At 50.1% G+C, this 22,881-nt stretch overlaps 1 protein-coding gene across 1 annotated transcript in view; it reads left to right on the top strand.

The window, feature by feature from the left end:
* The window catches only part of LOC144136285 (trans-1,2-dihydrobenzene-1,2-diol dehydrogenase-like), a 35,088-nt gene extending 12,478 nt beyond the window's left edge, over positions 1 to 22,610 (top strand). Inside the window, exons 5-11 of the mRNA XM_077668506.1 lie at positions 5 to 151; positions 1,202 to 1,313; positions 14,543 to 14,706; positions 15,132 to 15,384; positions 15,877 to 16,001; positions 17,620 to 17,770; positions 19,370 to 22,610. Of these exons, the coding sequence (XP_077524632.1) occupies positions 5 to 151; positions 1,202 to 1,313; positions 14,543 to 14,706; positions 15,132 to 15,384; positions 15,877 to 16,001; positions 17,620 to 17,770; positions 19,370 to 19,464 (1,047 nt within the window). The 3' untranslated portion in view covers positions 19,465 to 22,610. The remainder of the gene's footprint in view (positions 1 to 4; positions 152 to 1,201; positions 1,314 to 14,542; positions 14,707 to 15,131; positions 15,385 to 15,876; positions 16,002 to 17,619; positions 17,771 to 19,369) is intronic.
* Positions 22,611 to 22,881: the final 271 nt, after the last annotated feature.

The following is a 22,881-nucleotide window of genomic DNA, read 5'->3' on the forward strand; positions in this document are numbered from 1 at the left end:
CCAGCTCAAGTGCTCTAGACAAGCCTGCTCACGTCTGCACTGTGAACTAAGCAACACGGCAGGTCCGACCCGCTGGGGTATCGTGGGAGCCGGCCGCATCAGCCACGACTTCGCCGTTTGCCTGCGTAGCATGTCGCCGGACAAACATAAAGTACGTACGTTCCTGCGCCCGTCTCATCTCCATGCTAGACGAAATAACACTCAGTATAAGGCAACTACGGGCGGTATGGTAAACTAAATAAGTAATAGACGGCGAAGACGTCCGACGGAAGGTTGTCCTGACTGCTACAGTCAAAAGCCGAAGCTGCCGACGACACGGCTTTTGACTAGCAGTGCAGACAATGCTCATGTCGGTCATGTACCGCAAGCTCGAAGGAAAACAGCATCTGTCGGGAGTCTCAGCATTAAAAACAATAACTTTGAAACGAAGTTCTTTAGGGCACTCGGTGTCCGAATTATTTCCTGAGCTGCATTCAAGTAAGCAAGAAGGTCCGAAAATTTTTAAATAGGCTGGTTATATTGCGGGTATTTTATGTCACTTCTTTTATTCTATGAACCTGCACAGAATTTTCTTAAATTATGTGGGATGAAGTGATTTCTCGTTTAAAACGAAGATTAAAACCTCACGCTGTCCAAAATTTGCGCTGACTGTTATATTTTAGTGTGTCCAAAACACTCAGATCCCAAATTCCACATTCAGATTCATTACGGAAATATATTTCTTGATCGTTGAGGGCTACGCAGTTTAAAGAGAGTGAATCACCAACCGTACTAGATCAGTGCTTTTATCTTCATCGATATCAAGTGAGATAATTTATATCTTTATTTTTCTTAAGCTCTCAATTACGTCTGTAAAATTATATAATTTTATATACTGGCGTCCCACTCAAACAATGAGTAACTCTGCAGTAGACAGGGGCTTGGGTTGCTTTGATGTTTATTTCACTTATATATACAGGTAAAGGAGAGCCCGGGTTGTTGAAAACATGGCAAGGTTCGAAATTTCAGTAATCAGCACCGAAATGTGAGCAAAGAGGCTTATTTTTCATTTCACTTCATTAGAAATGCTACTGCCAAAGTTAGAAAACAGATGCACAGCCTCGCACTATCAAGACAGCATAGCCATTGAGCAACTGTTTCTCAAGGTCATGACTAGTAGCCGTGTGTAACAGCTTTTTACTCATGCTCGATCTGTAATTAGATCGTAGCCGTCGCGGGGAAGAACTACGAGAATGCGAAACGATTCAAGGACCTCCACGCCATCGGCAAAGCGTACTCCACTTACGAAGAGTTGGCGTCCGACCCAAATGTAGGTAAGGATCGACCGCGCCATTTGTGTGGCGTATAGGCTTTATGAGCTAAAACATTACACGAGAGCCACACTGGCGTATAACGAGCGCACTGGAATACGCTTGCATTAAGAGACAGCCGCGAATTCATGGCGTATTCGCAGGCACCCGCACTTGGTACGGTTATGTCCAGAGTACGATGAAAGAATATTGCCCCCCCCCCCCCCCCCCCTCGCGAAAGCAAACATCGTCTCGATGTGGAAGGGGTTATGCACAGGGAGAGAAGAAGGAAAAAAAGAAAAATAGGAGTGAGGTGAACTATACAATCCGCGCTAGTTGAGAGGTGGGGAGAGTCAAGTTCACACGTGGCGTAAGGGGTTAAAGGTACGAAACACAGCGTGAACATATTTCTCAGTCACGCGAAAAGTACGGCTTTAACCGCACTACATGGACGATTTCAGGCCGTTGACGCTGAGGGCCGACGACCACAGTTCCATCGGGAACAACTTCGTAGTTGACTCTGTTCAGGCGGCGCAGGGCTTCGTACGGGCCGAAATACCTATGGATAAGCTTTTCGCACAACGCCTTGCTGCGCACGGGTGTCCACACCCACACCTGGTCACCCGGCTAATGGGGCACGTCCCTGTGCCGAAGGTTATAGTGTCGGGCATCGGCGAATTGCTGGTCCTTGATGTGCAAGTGGGCCAGCTGACGAGCTTGCTCTGCTTGTTCCACGAAGTGGCCTGATTCAGCGGGGACTTCTGCATCGCGTCGAATATCATGCGGACCTCCCTGCCATATATGAGACGGAACGGGGTAAACGGGGTGGTTTCCTGCGTCGCTGTATTATGTGCGAAGGTGACGTACGGCAAGATCTCGTCCCACGTTTTATGTCCAACGTCGACGTACATCGAGATCATGTCCACCAGTGTTTTGTTGAGCCGTTTGCGGATGATGCGCTGTTGTTGGTTGTTGAGCTGTATGGCTAAGCGTTAAGATGTCACGTAATAGCCGGACTGTAAACGCCTTGCCTCGGTCAGTAATGATGGTCGATGGGGCGCAGTGTCTAAGCATGATGTCGTGCATAAAGAAGTGGGCAACTTCGGCGGCAGTGCCTCGCGCAAGGGCCTTCGTTTCAGCGTAACGGGTCAAGTAGTCTGTGGCGACTACGATCTGCTTGTGGCCGGTCGACGAGAGAGGGAATGGCCCCAGAAGGTCCATGCGGACTTTCTTGAATGGTATTTGTGGCGGCTCTATGCACTGAAGCAGTCCGGGAGGCTTGAGCGCCGGTTTTGTAGCGATAGCTACATTACGGTAGCATTTCGAGCCTTCAGCAAGGCGCGGAACAGCTGATCGCGTGGTTCGTCACGTTGTTGGTCACGTGACCAAGTTCCACTCGTCCAGCTGCAACTATCGCGCCACTTCAGGTTTAACCAGAGCTAAACCACCGCCAATTTTTCCGCCGCATGGCATTGCCGGCATGTCCGGACATAACGCTTGACACTTGAAAGTGAGCTGAAGCCAGTTGTAGTTCTGCCGGATTCGGGATAAGGTGCGTGTAACACCAAGGTGGCCGGAAGTCGGTTCATCGTGGCAGGCCAGGAGGACTTAATCCCGTAAATCATACGGTATGACGAGCAGGTAAGATGTCGGACTGGAAGTAGATTTCTTTTTAAAAAGCACCCCGCTCCGGGAGCAGTACGATGATAGCCCACGAGCCAGGTACCGTGGTATCTCAGGGTGCCCACCTTCGAGATGATCTATGAGCAGACTCAGCTCGGTGTCGGCACGCTGTCTGGAAACGAGCTCAGACGTGCTGACCGCTCCAAGGAAGCGATCGTCGTCGGTGATGTCTTGTGGAGGAGGCTCGACTTGAGCGCGTGGCAGGTGTGTTTCTGGCCGCACTTATAGGTGAAGGTGAAATCGAATTCCTGCACGCGTAATGCCCAACGTGCAAGGCGGCCGCAAAGGTTCTTTAAATTTTGCAGCCAGCACAGCTAGTGGTGGTCGGTGACGACACAAAATGGTCTGCCATACAGGCATGGACGGAACTTAGCGGCGGCCCAGACTACCGCCCAACATCCTTTTTCGGTGGTAGATTAGTTCAACTCAGTGCGCGGCTGGCGCTGGCAATCACTTTGTCGACACCGTCTTGCCACTGGACTAGAACGGTGCTAAGACCGACGTTGCTCGCATCCGTGTGTACCTCCGTGTCGGCATATTCGTCGAAATGTGCTAGGATTGGCGACGATTGGAGTCGGCGTCGTAACTCGTCGAACGCAGTCTGCTGTTCGTTGCCCCAGGAAAATGATGCGTCATCCCGAGTTAGGAGCATCAGAGAGCTTGTCGAGCTGGGCGAAGTTTCTAATCAAGCGGCAATAGTAGAGCACAGGCCCAGGAAACGTCGGACTGCTTTTTTAAGGCGAAAGCCTTTAAATATGCACTAAAGAGGAATCTGAACTCGTATTTTTAACCCGCGAACTCTATCTTCACGCTCCGGGCATTCTTAGAAACTTCGAGTTATTGTCTCGAAATAGTGCGGACGTTGATATAGCCACGGGAACGGTATGACGTCACATCCACCGAAAGTTGTCATTTTAATTTAATTTAATTTTAATTGGTTTTTTGGGGAAAGGAAATGGCGCAGTATCTGTCTCATATATCTTTGGACACCTGAACCGCGCCGTAAGGGAAGGGATAAAGGAGGGAGTGAAAGAAGAAAGGAAGAATAGGTGCCGTAGTGGAGGGCTCCGGAATAATTTCGACCACCTGGGGATCTTTAACGTGCACTGACATCGCACAGCACACGGGCGCCTTAGCGTTTTTCCTCTATAAAAACGCAGCCGCCGCGGTCGGGTTCGAACACGGGAACTCCGGATCAGTAGTCGAGCGCCCTAACCACTGAGCCACCGCGGCGGGGCGAAAGTTGTCATTGCACAGTAAAAATTGTCACAAAATGGTCGGAAAAAAGTCAAATTCGTGTCAAATTAGATAACAAATGTGTAATTAATGGTAATTAATACTTAAGATTCCCAAGAGATGTAATATTAATAATATTAATAATAATAATAATAATAATAATAATAATTGATTTTTGGGGAAACGAAATGGCGCGGTATCTCTCACATATCGGCGGACACCTGAACCGCGCCGTAAGGAAAGGGATAAAGGAGGGAGTGAAAGAAGAAAGGAAGAAAGAGGTCTCCGAAAAGAGGGTTGGTTGGTTGGTAACAACTTTATTTAAAAGTCCTGCAGAGCTTTCGCCGACGGGGCCTTAGGTCTCCCACGCGGGGACGTCGAGGTGTTGCCTCGCCGTCGCCTTGCGGGCCTGCTGGACGGCCCAGAGTTGGTCACCGAGGCTGGGGCTGCGCAAGGCAGCGGCCCACCGCGGCGGGAGGGTTCCGGAGTTAGCACCGTGAGGGTTTTTGTTACAGTCCCAGAGCATGTGGGTTAAAGTGGCGATATCCGTGTGGCAGACCTTGCATATATTTGTCGGGTATGTGCCGGGGTAGTGCCTGTGGTATCGTTCCGGATTTGGATACGTGAGCGTCTGCAGTTGTCTGAGGGCCACCGAGTGCGCCCTGTCCAGCTTTGTCGCTGCATGGGCGGAGGGAAAGTTCGGCGGGCCAGGCAGAGGGCCTTGGTAATTTCGTTGTAGCTGGTCAAGCGGTCTTTGGTGCTGTCTCATGGACGATGGTCGCCGGCGCGGTTCGCGAGCTCGCGCGCCTTGGCGTGTGCCGTCTCGTTTCGGTTGCGATATGTCTTCGGTACTTCTCCCATGTGCGCCGGGAACCACTGAATTCTGGTCTGAAAATCTACCACCCGCTGGACTTGTCGATTGCTCAGGACTCGGGACGTGCTCTGTGAGATCCATCCTTTGGCTAAGTTTCGAACCGTTTGTCGCGAGTCACAAAGAACCGTGGTGTACGTCGGATCCGTGAGGGCGAGTGCCACCGCCGCTTCCTCTGCTTCTTCTGCGCGCTGGCAGGCTAGACTTGCCGTTATGCGCGTTTTCTCACTCGAATCGACGACCGCAACCGCGAGCGTTCTGCGTATTCTGCGGCGTCAACGAACCTTGTCTCCGTTTCGTCTCCGTGGCTGTGTAGGAGAGCTCTGGCCCTGGCTACTCTTCTTCCCCGGTTGTGTTCCGGGTGGACGTTCCGTGTAATCGGGTCAACTCTTATCGTTTGTCTGATCACGTCCGGAACGGCGACTTTCTGGCCTTGTTGTGCGTGGTAATGGATGCCGAGACTTTCCATGATCTGGCGTCCTGCTCTCGTGCCCGCTAATCTTTCTAGTTGTGAAGTGCGCTGCGTCTCGGCAATTTCGCTAAGCGTGTTGTTAAGCCCGAGCTGGAACAATCGGTGCGTGGTGGGGTCTCGGGTAGACCGAGTGCTATCTTGTACACCCTGCGGATGAGGACGTCGATCTTGGCTTCTTCGCCCTTGTACCAGTTGTGGAATGCCGCGACGTATGCAATATGGCTCATGACGAAAGAGTGTATGGGCCGTGTGAGACTCGCCTCCCTCATTCCGTTTCTTCTGCTGGTGACCCTCCTGAGGATTCGCATGGCGTTAGCCGTCTTGTGCTTTAATTTAGTGATCGTTTCGCCGTTGACGCCGTTGTCTTGATTATCATGCCGAGGATCCTAATTCTGTGCACTATCGGGATGGTTGCTCCGTTGCTCGTGCGTAGTCTGATCTCTTCGTATTCTCGCCTGGTCGTTGCCACATTCCGACCACCCCGGGTGGTCAGCCTCTCTGCGTAGGGCGGTAGAGAAGGAGTTTTCCTATGTTTTCGGCGAACATCGTGATTCCGTACCCACAAGGTATTCCTTTATTGTCTCGATTGCTAGTTGCAGTGCCGTTTCGATGTGACCGTCGCTGCCTTCGTGAACCCAGAGGGTTATGTCGTCGGCGTATATGGTGCGCCGGGTGCCTTCGAGTTCTTGTAGCTTTTCTGCTAGCCCGATCATGACCAGGTTGAAGAGCGTGGGCGAGATGACGGAGCCCTGCGGGGAGCCGGAGCTTCACAGCGTTTGCTCCTCTATAGTTGGAGGTCCCCTGCGAATAAAACAGCTCGCCTGTTTATCAAGAAATCTTTTACGTAGTTGTACGTGCGCACATTTAAGTTTTGCTGTGATATCTGGTGCAAGATCGCCCAGTGCGGGATTCTGTCGAACGCGCTTTCAAGGTCGAGGCCGATAATTGCTCTGGTGCCTCTCGTCGTGCCGTCAAGCACCTGGTGCTTCACTTGTATCATTGCGTCTTGCGTGGAAAATTGTGGGCGGAATACTACGATGGATGGTGGGTATGCCCCTTTCAGCTCTAAGTGGGCTTGCCAGCGGTTAAGAAGTGCGTGCTCCATGGTCTTGCCGACGCATGGTCACAGCGATACGCGGCGGAGGTTGTCGAGGCTCTGCGCTTTTCCGGATTAGTATCATTCTCGCAGTTTTCCACTGTTGCGGGAGGCTGCCGCGCTTTTAGCAGTCATTGATGAATGGCGTTAACTGTTCCACGGATCGGTCGCCGAGATTCTTTAGGGCACGATTCGACACCCCGTCAGGGCTCGGCGCCGATCTGCTGTGGAGGTTGTGCAGCGCCGTCCTGATCTCTTCTGCGCTAAACAAGAAAATCGAGGAGAGGGGTGTATGCACGCTCGTTAGGAAGCGTCTAACATTCGTTGTCCGGAGAGAGGGCTCCGGAATAATTTCGACCACCTGGGGATCTTTAACGTGCACTGACATCGCACAGCACACGGGCGCCTTAGCGTTTTGCCTCCAAAAGAACGCAGCCGCCGCGGTTGGGTTCGAGCCCGAGAACTTTGAATCAGTAGCCGAGCGCCCTAACCACTGAGCCACCGCGGCGGGTAAACCCGAAAGATGTATAACGGATGTATAATTTGGGTATCAATATAGGCACAAGAACAATGTGACGTCACATTTACCGGAAGTCTTCACGGCATAGGGAAAATTGTCACTGAATGGTCGGAAAAACGCCAGATTTGTGTCAAATTAGACGAAAAAATGTGTAATTAAGCGTAATTAACACTTAAGATCCCCGAAAATTGTATAATTTGGGTATCAATATAACCACGGGAACAGTGGGACGTCACATCCAGCAGAAGTCGTCACGGCATAGTGAAAATTGTCACAGAATGACCGGCTTTCGCCTCCCAACACTTTAGTTGCCAATGTGTCTCGTAAAACTCTTTTTGTGAGCTGGGACCGGAAAGGCAGCAACGGCAGCAAGCTTCTCTGGGTCAGATCGGATTCCACTAAGGACGTGCCCGAGAAACCAACTTGGTTAACCCAGAGTGACATTTTTGTGGTTTGAAGAAGAGGTTGGCGGAGGCGGATCGAGCGGCTTCGCGGACAGTTCTGAGGCGGTACTGATGTTCCGTGAACGTTGCGGAAAAAATGATGACATCGGCAAGATAAACAAGGCATGTCTGCCACTTCAGCCCTGTGTGGACGCTGTCCATCATTCTTTGGAACGTGGCCGGAGCGCAGCAGAGCCCGAATGGGACGACGCGAAATTCGCAGAGCCCGTCCGGTGTGATGAAGGCGGTTTTCTCACGGTCCCTCTCATCGACTTCTATCTGCCAATACCGCTCCTGAGGTAGACCGAAGAGAAGTACTTGGCTTGGCGAAGTCGGTCGAGGGAGTTGTCGATACGCGGCAGCGGATACACGTCTTTCTTGGTCACACTGTTAAGCTTCCTGTAGTCGGCACAGAATAGCAGTGTTCCGTCTTTCTTCTTCACGACGACGGCAGGAGACGAACAAGGGCTGCTTGACGGTTGGATGACGCCGTCCGTGAGCATCTCTTGGACCTGCATTTGGATAGCATCTCTCTCCCGAGGGGACACACGATAGGGCTGCTGATGGATGTGTCGAGCTCCTTCATGCCTGATGATGCGGTGTTTAACTATCGACGTTTGTCGCACCTTAGTCGACGTCGTGAAACACGCCCCAGACTCCCGCAAGAGGTCCTGGAGCTGCCTTTTTTCAGCGGCTGAAAGGCCTGGGTTTATGATGATGTCGTTGAGCGCTTCCGCGTCAGCTCCAGGTGTGCCCTCCTCGCAAGCAAAGCATTCGGCCACTTCTTGAACATGGTCGACGTAAGGGATGGCTGTGCCACGGAACAGATGTCGATCCTCATTGCAGAAGTTGGTAACAAGGACCTCTGTCCAACCGTCATGAAGGCAACCAAGGCCTCGTGCCACCGCAATCCCCTTAGTGGGTACGGGGGAGACATTAGGCTCGACAAACTGGAGTCCCCGATGGGGCTCGTCATAGGCAACTTTAGCGAGAATGCTGGCACGTGGTGGCACCGTAACGTTGCCATCGGTGACTCATCGGGCGGACCGAGAACCCTTGTGCGCCGGCTTTTCTCGGGACATTTTGGTAGAAAACGTCACCAAGCGATTCGGGAGGTCTATTATAGCACCGTGCTCGCGAAGAAAGTCGATGCCAAGAATGACAGCGCGAGAACAGTCGCGCAGAACGAGAAAAGTGGCGACGAATGAGCAGCCTCGAACCGTAACCCGGGCCGCAAACATACCGAGCGGTGCGACAACATACATGTCCGCCGGCCGTACGCATGTCGGGGCCTTCTCACGGTGTCGTCACTTTCTTCTGGGCCGTCGCAAGCCGTCAGCTAAGGATGGAGTAATCTGCGCCCGTATCGACCAACGCGCTGACCTCCTTCGCGTCGACGAGAACGGGGATGTTCAAGAAGACCCTGCCTTCAGCGCGGCCTGTCGATGGCTGTTTTGAGTGACTCAATCGGTGCGGCAGCGGAAGCTGGTCGGCGACTGGGGTTGCGGCGTCGGGGCGATTCGAGTGGCGCGTCGGAGAAAACTGTTCGGCGATGCGGCGATCGACATCTGGTCGAGTTGGTCGGTGCGGCGGTGGAAGCTTTGCGGCGGATCGGCGTTCGGCGACCTCGCCTTATAAAGGTCGCCGGAGCTAGTTTTCCCGATGAGGGCTCGAGGAACCACGTTTTCTGAGGCATAACGGGATCCGCAGAAGGCGAAGGCCGGCGTGGAGAAGGCGAGCGCGACTCGCGGCGATAGGAGACGGGGACCTACGCTGGCGGGTGACATACTCTGCGATGTCCTGATGGTGCTCTCCAGGTCGTGGACGGGGACTGTCCAGAGTAAATCTGCGCAGACCCATTTCGCGATAGGGGCACCGCCGGTATAGACTCCCGGCTTCACCACAGAAGTAGCAGAGCGGGCGTTGATCCGGAGTGCGCCAGAGATCAGTTTTCTGCGGTGCCTGGCGCCGATCCACCCAGTAAGAAAGTGGTTGAGCAGCGTTCACCGCGACCACTGGAGGAACGTAAGGCGAAGGCCTAGGAAATTCGGCTGGGCGGCGCACGGCGTCCGCGTACGTGACTGGCTAGACAGGGGTCAGGTATGGCGCGGGAACGGATGGGGCCGGTTGCGGCGCCGGTACGACCGCAGCGGCTTGTGCCCTGAGTGCATGCTGGACTTCCTCGCGTATGACGCTGGTAACGGAATCGATGCGAAGGGCAAATGTTCCTTGAAGGTGCTACAGCTCCTCGCGGACCACGGAACGGATAAATTCGCGAAGGGAGTTCGGATTCGTCCCAGGATCGTGGTCGAACCGGTCCAACGTGGACAGCGTCGGCACTGGACGCAGTTTCCGGGCGTACTGATTGGACCTGTGCTGCAGCAATTGCCCCATGTGCACGGCGTCGGCCAGAAACTCCGCGACGGTGTTGGGCGGGTTCCGTACGAGGCCGGAAAAGAGCTGGTCTTTTACGCCGCGCATCAGGTGAGCAGCTTTTTTCTGCACTCATGGCCGGATCGGCGCGATGACAAAGACGCGTCACATCTCGTACGTTACAACACCTTCATTTGGAACTTGAATTCCAGAGGTCAGGACACGCTCCGCGCTCTCCCAGCGGTCGCTGTTGGCGTACGTAGTCAGGAGCTGACGTCGGAAGTCCGGCCACGTAAACAAGGCAGCCTCACGGTTATCGAACCATGTGCGGGCAGAGTGTTCAAGGCTGAAGTACACGTTATGCATCTTGGTAGCGTCGTCCCAGCAGCTGGAGGTCACAACCCGTTCATAGTGAGCCAATCAGTCATCGGCATCCTAGAACTTGTCACAGTGAAAGGACTTAGGGGCTTGTGGGGTCTGAAGAGTGAGATAGGTGGGGCTGGCTGAAGGTACAGTCGTAGTCACGGCGGGCAGTGGTGTCGCCATAAGTGGAGTGGAAGTTGAGGGCGCGCCGTCAAGAGGGAAGAGCGCGGGGGACAGGCCTCGGATCCTCCGGATGACACATGGACAGGTGTTATCACAAGAGGCGGGCGCGTAGAGTCGTCCTCAGGAGAACGGAGCATCGGTCGTACCTCCACCAGTGTCACAACCTGAGGATCCGCGCAGCTAGGCGTCGGGGAGAACCCAAGACTGAGAGCTTTTAATTAGAGAGCCAGGTTCCAGGTCACAGAGCCAGAGCGCCTCGAGAGCCAACCATCGCTTCGTCGTCAATATGATAGGTGGCTGAACGAAGGTCGTCCAGGCGGCGGGCAAGTTGTGCTCGTTTCGTGCCACTCTGAGCAGATGGCGCTGCTGAAATGGGGTTTTAAACTGGTGTGTAGAAATTACCAAGCAAAGGTTATCTGATTCGTGACTAAAATCAAGAAGAGTGAAATTTCACGAGTCATGACTAGGTGGCGTGAGCCACCGTCCGTCCTCCCGCGTCCGTCCATCCATCGATCCGTCCGTCCATCCGTCCGTCCGTCCGTCCGTCCGTCCGTCCGTCCGTCCGTCCGTCCGTCCGTCCGTCCGTCCGTCCGTCCGTCCGTCCGTCCATCCATCCATCCATCCATCCATCCATCCATCCATCCATCCATCCATCCATCCATCCAACCCCACCCACCCACCCAATAAGCTTGTGTGTTGCGGGATTATGTATACGCCGTGAGCATTTTTTTGCCCTTGTCCTCTCGACACTAGAGCTTGTGAAAATAAGTCGAGTGCACTAAGAGATCAATATTGGTCACTACGTCTTTGTATCTGGAGGTATTTCTTGCGTGTTATCTGCGGCAGGACACGCAACTGTCCCTAGCTTGCGGGATCGAGAGAAATGTGCAGCGGGGATTTCTCGAATTCGATCGCGAGAATCTGCATTGAAGCTTGTTCTAGTGTAGCGGTACGTTGTATCTGCATGCAGAAGATAATTTTACGGCCGAAAATAAAATTTACGAAGTGTGGTGTTCCAAAACCAGAGGATTTCAGAAACTGAACTTCACACAAAACTTAAGTGATTACGCCTTATATTCTTATGAAAAACTGCCACAAGGCTGTGTAACATTTGAGAATAAAGTTAACGTGAAACAGGCAGTGAAGCCAATTTTACAAGCGCAAGCTATGATCGAGGGAGAAAAAAGAGGCTGGCGCGCTTGTCAGACGGGAAAGGAAGACATTCTTGTCAGAATAGTTAAAGATGTTACCAGTTGATAAATTCTGCAGAGCTGCCTTATTTGATACCGTAAGTTTCGTTCTTTTTTCGCTGGCAGAAGGGCCTCATTCTGTGGACTATATAACTATTTTGTGACCACATCCTAAGAATCCCAACTGTCTCTTGTCAAGCATGCACATCAATATGAGCTCATAAGCTTTTCTGAGAGTTGGATCCTTTTAACTTTTTTTTACAATTTGGGAACAAGAGGACACCCATTTTACGCGACAGCGTTAAGCTCCCGTTGAAGGGCGAAACCACCGTAGTTGTTGACGTCAGGATGTCGAGAAAATCCCGATTCGTCGAAAAGGTCATGACGTCACACATTGAGCTGTGGAATGAAAATGATTAAAACTTCAGCTAAATTATCTTAGCGTGACTAAACTTTCAATATGACATTAAGGATATAAAGTAAAACAATCAAACTAGAAAAAAAATTGGGATAATTTGGAATAAAACTGATGACTCTTGGGCTGGGAGTCAGACGCGCTACCCTTAGGCCGTTGAGACACGTTCGTTCGAGGGAAACTAAATATGCCTTGTGGTGCATCATGGGTTCTAGTATGCCTTCTGATGTATGCTCTAATGAATGCGTAAAAACAAAAATAGGTACTAATTAAGAAAGGAAGCAAATAACAACCATGTCGCCTCACACCCTTAAGGCGGAGTGTAGGTGTCCCTTGCAGGAAACGAGGTTGATATGAGGTTGATGATGAAAATGCCCTTTATTTAATAAGTGTTCAGGCACTTTTGGCACGGTGTACCCTCAAAGCACTTGCAGCATAAGTGTTCTAATTAACCATACGCACAGACCAGACTGCTGGTGCAGAATGCATGTTGTCATGCACGTACGCCTTTACGTTGCCGGCTCAGCGGCAAAGTATTAACCTATTTTTTTTTGTTAAGCTGAGGTTGCCATCAAAAGCAAGTCCTAGAATATCGAAATAGGAACACCTTTTCCAGATTTAACCTAACAATTTCTATATCTGGCGGCCTTGCTTAAACTGTGAAGAGATAGCATTCTGTAAAGTTGCAGATATTGCGCAAAACGACAGGTAATTTTGAGTTCTAGCATGTTGAATGAATGAACAAACAAAAAAGTGCTAACTCGATATAATCTTCTACGTTGAAAAATTCTTTAATTCGCGATCTTTCAGAAGGTACCTTAATCGATGTAATTTTTGAACAGGTATGAAAAGATTGCATTCAGCAGGATCCTCTACTCATAAACTTATCTTTAATATCTTTTACGCACTATCTTGTTTTTTTATATATATACTCAGCCAGTTCAGCGACAAAGCAACATTCTTTATTTTCTGCCTCGATCGATCCAACACGGACTTTTTTGGATTACTTCAGAGCAGAGTAGCAACAGATAAATTAACCACCATCTCAATCAAACAAATGCTTTCTCAAATGCCTTTCAGAAGTGCATTTGCGATTTTCGCACATTGGGCAGTTTCAAGACAGAAAAAAAAAACTTCACATACTTTACCAAAAACATATGTTCTTGCCGTCGCCGGTAAGCTTGTCGGCTACTGTTTACTGGAAAAGCAGCACCACACCTCTGCTCTGAAAACATTTTGTGAAATGCGCACGCAACTTTATTCAGCGTTTCAGCTGCGAAATCTCTTATGTGGTGCCTCACCAAACGGAAAGCTGAGTTTGGCGGCGTTTGTGCAAATCCTCGTAAAACCAAGCACAGGTGTTTGCTGCTTATGGCGGATGTGATTGTGTGACGGGGACGTTAACTTTTGAATCGAATATAAGTAGCATTAAGAGAAATAATGCGGTTGTCACTGGTGATGGAGCAATGGGAACAGTGACGAGTTGAATGTACGTTTGGCGTGGATAGAGGCAGCCCACTTAATAATATATGTAACACACAACCGGCAGCCTGTGAGGGTACCAAACCGGATACGAAACGAATGAGAAATGTTCCCAGGTTGCAGATGTTCACATGTATCGAAGTTGGAAAATTCGCAGGCATTGCCTGATGCCAGTGTTAGCTGGATATAACAAGAGTAGAATGCAAGCCCTCCACTCCGGCACCTCCTTCTTCCTTTCCTCTTTCACTCCCTCCCTTTTCCCGTCCCTTACGGCGCGGTTCAGGTGTCCAACGATATATGAGACAGATACTGCGCCATTTCCTTTCCCCGAAAAACCAATTAAAAAAAATTAAAAAAAAAGCTTTGAAGCTTTCAGCAGCGTATTGCCCGCTGTGAGCTGTGTTACTTCTCTGTGCAACAGCTGCAGACGGAATCAGCGTTCCCATCTCTTGCTGCATTAAACAAGGCAGGACCTTAGAATTCTTGCATGTATTTAACCTTGCGATAGCTTTCTTGTCCAAGGAAGAAAAATTTTAACAATACTCTATTCACGCCTCACCACTGAACAATATGGGCAGTGGCCAATGCATGCGAGTGGGGTTTCAGCTACACATGATAGAATCCTCCGACTTTAGAAATCGTCACTCAAGGAACCAGTTCATCATTATGATGATTACGATGGTGAAGCTGATAATGTGTGTTCTCGAAATGGATACATGAGCAACAGCATATTTTGCTTGAATAGATCAGAAAAGCACATTTCTGTCATAGAGCTCTGTAGCCTTTACTGGAAACAGATACCATTAAAGAACGCGTTGGTCACTGAGATCGACTTTTAGTTTGCATGAAAAACAAGAACAGCGCTTTTATTTTATTTTCTTTAGGCCACTGCACGTTTCTTGCAACGCTGCTACGTAATTTTCTAGATGTGGCGTACGTGGGCGTCCTGAACCCCGACCACTACGCCACCGCGCGCATGCTGCTGGAAGGCGGCAAACACGTGCTCTGCGAAAAGCCGCTCACCACCTGCCGCAGGGACACCGAAGCGCTGTGCGGGATGGCGAGGGAGAAAGGGCTCTTCCTCATGGAGGTGAGTAGCGGGCCGTTTAATCTGAAGAAGAGGCTATGTGCGTTTGAAGCGAACATCCGTGTAGATCTCTGCAACTTGCATGTGCAGTGATGGCTGCAGTTGCCGAAGTCTAGTATACTATAGGTATGTGCTGCAATAACCTATGATGCACCACCACTCGCGACACAGCTTAAAGATGCGTACAAATGTTCTGTATTTTCGTGCCTCGAAAGAGGTCGTTCTCACTATTGTTTTCAAGATAACGAAGACGTGGCCGACATTTTACCACCAGATATTTCAGCAAAACCTTTATTTTGTCTCCTTCAGAGTAAGCGTTCGCCAGAGTAAGCGTTTACAGGTGAAGTAAACGGTGTAACGTTCACGGGTGCAGCCTTTAAGGGCCCGTTACAAGGGCAAATAACAAGCGGCAATAAACGCTGCCCCAGGCGCTGTGGACCCGGTTCGTGCCGGCGTACCGGCGGATGCTAGAAGAGCTCGAGCAGGGGGCCATCGGCGATCCCCGCTACGTGCACGTTACCCTGGGCTTGCCGATGCACGGCTTGCAGAGGGTCTTCTGCAAGGACCTTGGAGGCTCCGTGGTGCTCACCATGGGCACCTACTGCGCCCAACTGGTCCTGCAAGTGCTCGGTCCGGAGCCTCCCGTCAGGATCGCGGCGAGCGGTGACTTCACAAGCGAAGGTACTATGGATGTGACGCGATTACTACAATTCTCATTCCGAGCCCGCTACTTTGTAGATCGTGTTAACTGTCAACGGCTCGACACAGGGCACATATACTTGGGAATGTCACCCAGCAATAAACACTGGAAAAGAATAGATAAAGGAATAACAGCGAGATACGAACTGAACGGCCGCGATCGAATATAGATGAGTTCTTTGACTTCGACTGACACTTGGCGATGAGAGAAGTCAGTGGTAGCGAAAAAGAAGAATTTCACCTGTGCACATATTTAACCGTTATTGATTGCAGTTGCAGATTTGCGCTCAAGTCTCTCTATCTCATTGTTCCTGTGTACGTCCTCTTTCAGCGTTGCGTAGCACCTCCCTGCTTGAAGTGTTACTCCGTTCTCATGTCCTTGCGGTCCCTTTCGGAATGCTTCGCAGTTTCGACAGTTTCGTCCGCAGTGAGACTAACCCAGGAAGAACAATTGTCCACTTTGTGTACTCGCAGGTGTGGACACCGTTGTTGCTGGCACGATGGAGTTTACCGGCGGCCGTTTGGCCACGTTCGCGATGTCCTCCGTATTTCACATGCCATCCAAAGCGGAAATCGTCGGGACAAAGGGCATCATTACGGTGAGCAAAAAGAATAAAAGGCGACTAGAAATCGTAAGTAAGGATCTGAAGAAAAGCGCAGACAAACACACACATGCGCCTCGTCCGAAACCCGCCGCAGTGGCTCAGTGGATAGGGCGCTCGGCTACTGATCCGGAGTTCCCGGGTTCGAACACGACCACGGCGGCTGCGTTTCTATGGAGGCAAAACGCAAACGCGCCCGTGTGCTTTGCGATGTCAGTTCACGTTAAATATCCCCAAGTGGTCGAAACTATTCCGGAGCCCTCCACTACGGCACCTCTTTCTTCCTTTCATCTTTCACTCCCTCCTTTATCCCTTCCTTTATGGCGGGGTTCAGGTGTCCGTCGATATGTGAGACAGGTACTCCGTCATTTCCTTCACCCAAAATCCAATTTACCAATTTTGCTTCGTCCGTCATATTTCACATGTAATACAAAGAGGAAACCATTGGAACAAACGTCATCATTACGGCGAGCAAACAAAAAGCCTTCGGGATAAGGGACTGAATAAGGGTCTTGCAGTGAAGGCACGACACCGGGGTCCTGCGCGGAAGCTACAACTCGGGGCTCAGTCGGTAGGTTGAAGGTTTGAAGGTTTATTAAAAGAAAATAGAAATCAATCATAACTGCATAAAAAATTGTACACAAGGAGGTCCCAAGGTAAAACGGTCTGGGGGACCTCCCATCAGAAATACTGAGTATAACTGCACAAGTTTGGCAGACGAGCTGGAAAAAGATACAGATCAAATTGAAACCTGTTAGTATAATTTGCAGTAATGAATAAGTTATACAATAGTTGGCGGGCGTAATTTTTCAAACAAAAGAACAAATGCATAAAACGGCAAAGCGTGAGAGCATTAGAGAGAACACAAAAGACATCCGACACCGATGGACAATGAATAGATGCAGGGATTATAAAAACGGAAGCGCAGACTAGTAAAAATATTCGAGATGAAGAACAATTTGACGGTTTGTTGTCGGAGTGGGCAACAGAAAATGAGGTTTAGGCAACCTTAGGTATGGCATGAAGTTAAACGATCTGATAAGAGACAGTTTTTTAATAAAGTTTAGAAAGCGGGCTGCGAACGTGCTGATTTGTCTGCTAGCGGTAATGAATTTTCCAGATTTTTATGGCGGAGAAAATAGCAGTTTGTCTTCCATAATTGTGTTCGCTTTTAGTAGTAGCATATTGTTTTGCTCAGAGAATCGAGTATTATTACTATTAGCGAAGAAAGATTCGGAGGAACAGAGAAGTTGATTATTATCATTGCGAGCGCGGTAAATTAGAAGACCTAACCTAAGATTAAGGGGTCATTTTAATGGCAGAATGTTTAGGTCAGAGTAAAGAGGTGAAGCAGAGGCTGTGTACGGGCTGGAAGGTATAATTCGAAGCGCTTGATTTTGAAGATCAGAAATACATGACAGATGGCATGAATAGGTATTACCCCAGGGAGGGGGGAGGCATTTCGACAAGGAGGTACTCGGCTGATGAACAGTCTTTTGCAGGTTTACTCAAAGTTCATTCGACAGGCCTATCACAGGCGTTCTTGCTTAACTCTAGAATATCGTAGAGAGTTCTTTTATTGAGTGTAATTTCCTCATTTTTCATGGCTTCGAAGATGTACCCACCTAGTGCCAGCCCGCCTGGGTTGGAGGCGCCTTCCGGACGAGTCGACCTTCCGTTTCCACTAGTCTCCATGCCTCTGAACTACGAATTCAGCTCGGGACTGCGCTACGAGGCCGATGAAGTCAAAAGCTGCTTGACCCGAGGTAAAAAAAAAATTGACTTTTTCAATAGACACTGCGAGTACAGGACACCAAGTTTCGTTAATTCCCAACAACGCTCCAGCCAAATGTCTGGTCACTTGCTCGCACAGAAGACCAGAACATGTTGAAAGATGGAAGCGAGCGGAACAGAGAGCTAAAGAAGTGTGGCAGTCGTTTTGCTGTCTCTATCCGTTGGCGACGTTTTCTCACGAGCGCTTGTTCTTCTCAGGGCCACAGCAGTTTTCCTTCCAAAGGTTCATGTTGGCTCACAGAAAAAAGAGGACCCAAGATTCCTTCAAGTCCTTCAGGCGGCAACACTACCGGATTACCTTCCTTCGATGAACTTGAGGTGCATAGTTGCGGAGAGAGTAGGCAGTCAAAGAAACTTGCAGATTTGGGTAAAACTTGAAAACTTTTGTTCGGTGATATTTTGCCCGCGTATAAAACAACTCGGCCACAGGGAAAGCAGCAAGTGCGCATGGAGGCCGACTGAGCACAGAATCACCTGCACTCTCGTCCACGTTCATTTTAAGGGTGACGTTGAAGTTTCGAGATAAGACGCAGAAGGTTGTACGATATCGAACATCGTAGAAGCAGTAGCGTGTGGCTGCAATCGTACCTCAGAGGTCTGGTGCCTTCTCCTCGAAACAAAGAGGTAAAAAAGTAAAGAAAGGAGCAAACAAGAGTTACACCCCTACGCGGCAATATAAAATGTGTCAGTATGACTGTTCTGGTAGTGACGAGGACAAGCCCACTAGTCGAAAAGTCGGCACAGGTCTGAAGCTCCATCGCACTGCAGTTATTTCCTAGAACACATGATATTTGATGATACTGCCTTTATTCTTCACCGCTGGATAACCCGCAAGTTGTGATCGTTATACGAGTACTATACAGCTATAACAAAATACTAGACAGTGTAGAGTTCCGACTATAATACAGAACAACAATATAGGACAGTGTACTTCGCCAGAATGTACGGACCTAGTCTTTTACTCTGTCAGCGGATGCAGGCACTGGAAAAACTGAAATAAGTAGTGGAAATTTGCCACATTCCTAGAATTTTTCCTCATTATTAGATGTCCTAATTATTGCCGATAACGCCTCTGTGCTAATTCTACCCGTGTAACCTTTTATGTAGTACCACATTTGTTATAGGGAATGCCACTTCTATTTGCGTTGCCACACTTTGTGTCCATTTCCCGGTTGTATTGAGCCGGAGTTGTTTCAAGACGTTGCTTTAACATGAGTTTCGCACTTTATTTTCAGCGTACTGCCCACCTTTGTGTATTTCTCCACAACGTCGAGGTCCTGGACTTCTGACCTATTTATTGTCAGCGAAGTTTGCTCAATCTTTACTGCTATAACTGTACCGTGAACCATCCCCTTCCAGGGTGCCATCTTTGAGACCACATGGAAAAAGCACACCGTAATGACACGCACAATAGCCAGCTTAATTCCTTCTTGAAAATACAAGCATACCTGTTCGCGCTAGAAGTGAATTGCCAACCAGTTTACTCGATTTTCAGTGAAATCTGCAGCAGCCATCTGCATTTCTACATGCTTACACTATTCCTATTGTGCTCCATTTGATTTTCCTCGCAGGTCTCAAAGAAAGTCCACTGATGCCTCACAAGGATTCGGTGCTCATTGCCTCCATGATGGATGAAATCCTACTTCAGCTTCGCAGGGGGCTCTGACTCAATGGTTGGCTTTGTACCATGCAGCAAGCCACAGATCGTTTGCGTTAGAGTGCGGAGTTGTATGCTGAACAACCGATCTACAGTTACGTATATGGTGCACTGTGTGGGAAGTTGCAGAATGATTGGGTGTAACACGTCTTCTTTCGGCTCTTTTATCAGCTGTGTCAGGAAGCTTCTCTACGGAAGCCAAGCAGACAGTTCCCAGATATCTAGTTTAGCCTGCGCTAAAGATATTTTCAATGCTATTATGTCAGCGGTCAGCAGAGGTCGACAACGAAAGACAGAGAAAACTTAGATGGTGGTAGCAGTAGCCAGGCTCATTACTGCAATGCCATGGATCGGTTCAAAGGAGCGTACTGTTGGATGAGGGGCTCGGAGTCGCATTCTGACGGGACCACAGGTCAGGAACGACGCTTGCTCCGACCACCGCCACCACCAGGATAGGACTGCCGACGAGTTAAAAGAGTTTGATGATGGGAGGAGGGTTACGAGAGGGTTTATCTACATTACTTACATCGTCAGAGATCGAAAGAAAAATTCTCTCCGAAGAAAGGATCTTGAGGTAGGATCATAATGGAGGATGCAAATGGAGGATCCAAAATGGAGCATGGTCCTTCACTGCACTCGCCGTCCAGTTTTACACAGTTTTTTGTCCCTAGTTTCCCCGGGTTGAAGACGCCCTCGCCGTGGTAGGAGTGGCCGAAAAATTTCACACGCACGCCCTAACGGACACCTCCGCGCACATAGACACGCCCCTGGCATAAGTTGAGCACGAGGGAGACGAGGATGCGGTCGGGACACCGCCGGGCTGGTAGGTAACGTCACCTGGGCCGCCAACTCTCCCACGGTCGTCGAACCCCATTCTGCCTTCGAAGAAGCCGACGCGCAAAGCGGGAGCGCCCCGTCGGGAGATAATCCAAAGTGGTTGTGCCATTAGCGATGCCGGCGAAGCCTATGGATGAGCCGCTGTGGCGGCATTGAATACTTCCGAAAAGGATCCGTTCCCACGCCGGAGCTCTGTGCCCGTTCGGATCCCGGGAAGCCAGGAGAAGTCGGGTCGTTAGAGACGCCGGGGAAGGTCTGAAGACGGCCGCACTCAAGCACAGAATGCGGTATTGGGGATGACTTTCATATGCGTATCCAGAGCCTTGAAGTCTCGAACGACGCATACGTACGCAGCTCATGAACTCAGTGAAAGTTCAAAAAGCGACGCCATGCACTTACGGGTGGCACGGGGCTTTGGATTGCTGCGCCAGTCAGTGACTCATGTTTGGCCTCGGATGTATCCATATATGTGCAGCTGGGGCTATACGTGCAGCTCATGTAAGCAAGATTATTGCGTGATTTGTGGCCTGAACATCAAGGAAAGGCTTTTTGTCCGTCGTGCTCTTGATGCAACGAGTTCTAGCCGACTAAAGGCTGCATGGTCGCCGTCACTGCACAGATTGATGAAGGTGGTACGACGCCAGTGTGTAGTGATCCAGAAAAACAGAATCAGAATTCGCGTCGCCCATCATTCTTGAGCTCTGTTTTTACCAAGTACAAGTACCAACAAGGTCAGCATTATACCTTACACAAGCGTCGCTACACGGACCCTTTTAATGTTTCACCAAGAATTTGTGCTGAAATATTCAGGCTTCTTTCAAAGTAATCAATGTAGTCCAGATTGGTTTTTTTTGGCATCCAAACAGTTGAGTGTTTCTGAGTTCCCATGCACTTAATGTAACGAGAAAAGCTAAAAAGCGCGTGTCCTTGTCCGCTGTCATGCTTCAAGCTTGAGCATACCGCGAATAAAGCATAGTTTTGCCAATTGATGAACAACATCTATGACAAAGTATTTCAAACCACAGAACTTTTGACACCGTGGTTCAAATATAGGGCAGCTTGTTCACTGATCTCACATGGCAAGGCGCCACCAAGCCATGTCTACCGCCACAATGTGCGGCGTATGTGGTTCGTATGGTCTTCGAGCTCTGCATGTTAACTTGTTTGCGTTCTACGTGGCTTAACGCTGCTGTCAATATTTTTTATTTGTGTGTTTCAGTGGCTGAAATTCTTGGTGGCTGGTGTTAAGATTCGCTCGCTTCTCATCAGTGCAAATTAAGTGCCGTTACTGGCGAGTTTCTTCAAACGAGAAAAAAAGAGTAGCACATTCGGCAGTACAACTAAAAAAAAATATTGAATGACAGCACTTTTGCGCATGATGGGTTCAAGTTTGCTTCCGTTGGCTGAATTGCGCCGGCTCTGCACATAAGACAGGAAACGCCTTAGAGAAAGATAACTGACACCGCCCTTGAACGAAGCCTCAGAGCCCCTTCAGAATTCGTCGCAATGATTGGGAGGCAAAGTTGCCTGAACAGGAACAAGAGTGTAAACATTTATTTGTATTTCAAAATAAAGAAGTCTTCTGCAGCGAGTGGTACGTGTTCCTATTTGAGGATTCCAATCACCATGAATGTTTCTCTTGCCTTGGACACCAGGTTACGCTGGATCGTCAAGCCAGAGTGGGAGAGAGCAGCCTCCCACTGCTCTTTCGTGTAGTGTGTTTGCAGCTTGCCTGGTTTTTCGCGCCTGCAGCCTGTGGAGAGCCTGTTTCCCGCCTCCATTTCGACGCGGCCCATCTTCACCGTCGTGCGTCAGGACAGCACCGGCCGGGCGAGGAGGGAAGTCTCCCTCATGAAGGAAGCAGAAACATAGACGGGAGCGCCACCTCGAAGGCTAAGCGGAACTCCGCGAAGCCGTTGAGAGTCTCCTCGGGATCCGGCCGGCGTCACGAGCGGTTGCAGCCGCATGCTCTCGTCACCTTTCGCAGCAGGCCACGGAGATCAGTCGTGCCTTGCCGCTGGATTTCTGGTTCCACGCAGCGAAGTGAGCGCAGCAAACGCGCGCTCTCTTCACCTTCCCCAGCAAGTGCTCGGGGATGGCTTTGTGCCAAGTATGCGGCGCGCACGGAAAAAACCGGCCGCCATTGTCGGCGCATACAAACGTCGGCGCATACAAGTCGCGCCCCTGCCCCAGCTGATAAGTCGAAAGCCCTTCTTACGTAGCCTTCTGTTTCCGAGGAATGCCTCGTCGATGTTCTGTAGCTATCTCGCCCGTTCTGTGTATTAATGGCAAGTGTAATAAATAGCATATGAGTGTTTACACTTTGTCGTCCCTCTCTTTTTTTCCTTCGAGCACGAACCCCTCCGCGGTTAGCGAGCGGAAACGCTGCATCCGCGGAGTGGCACCAGTTGTAGGGATTCTTACCAGACCGCCGAGCCTCCTTTGAGGTCTCGGCCGCGAACTCCGAGCTCCCGGTATCGCACACCACGCGCGGCCGTTCTCACGGCGGCGCAGCGGAAATGCGAAATAAGCACAACACGGAACAGAACGCTTTGCCCGGGGCCAAACGTTTATTGGGTTCTGCCAAAA

This window comes from Amblyomma americanum, chromosome 6, assembly GCF_052857255.1.
Source record: "Amblyomma americanum isolate KBUSLIRL-KWMA chromosome 6, ASM5285725v1, whole genome shotgun sequence".
Taxonomy (NCBI): domain Eukaryota; kingdom Metazoa; phylum Arthropoda; class Arachnida; order Ixodida; family Ixodidae; genus Amblyomma; species Amblyomma americanum.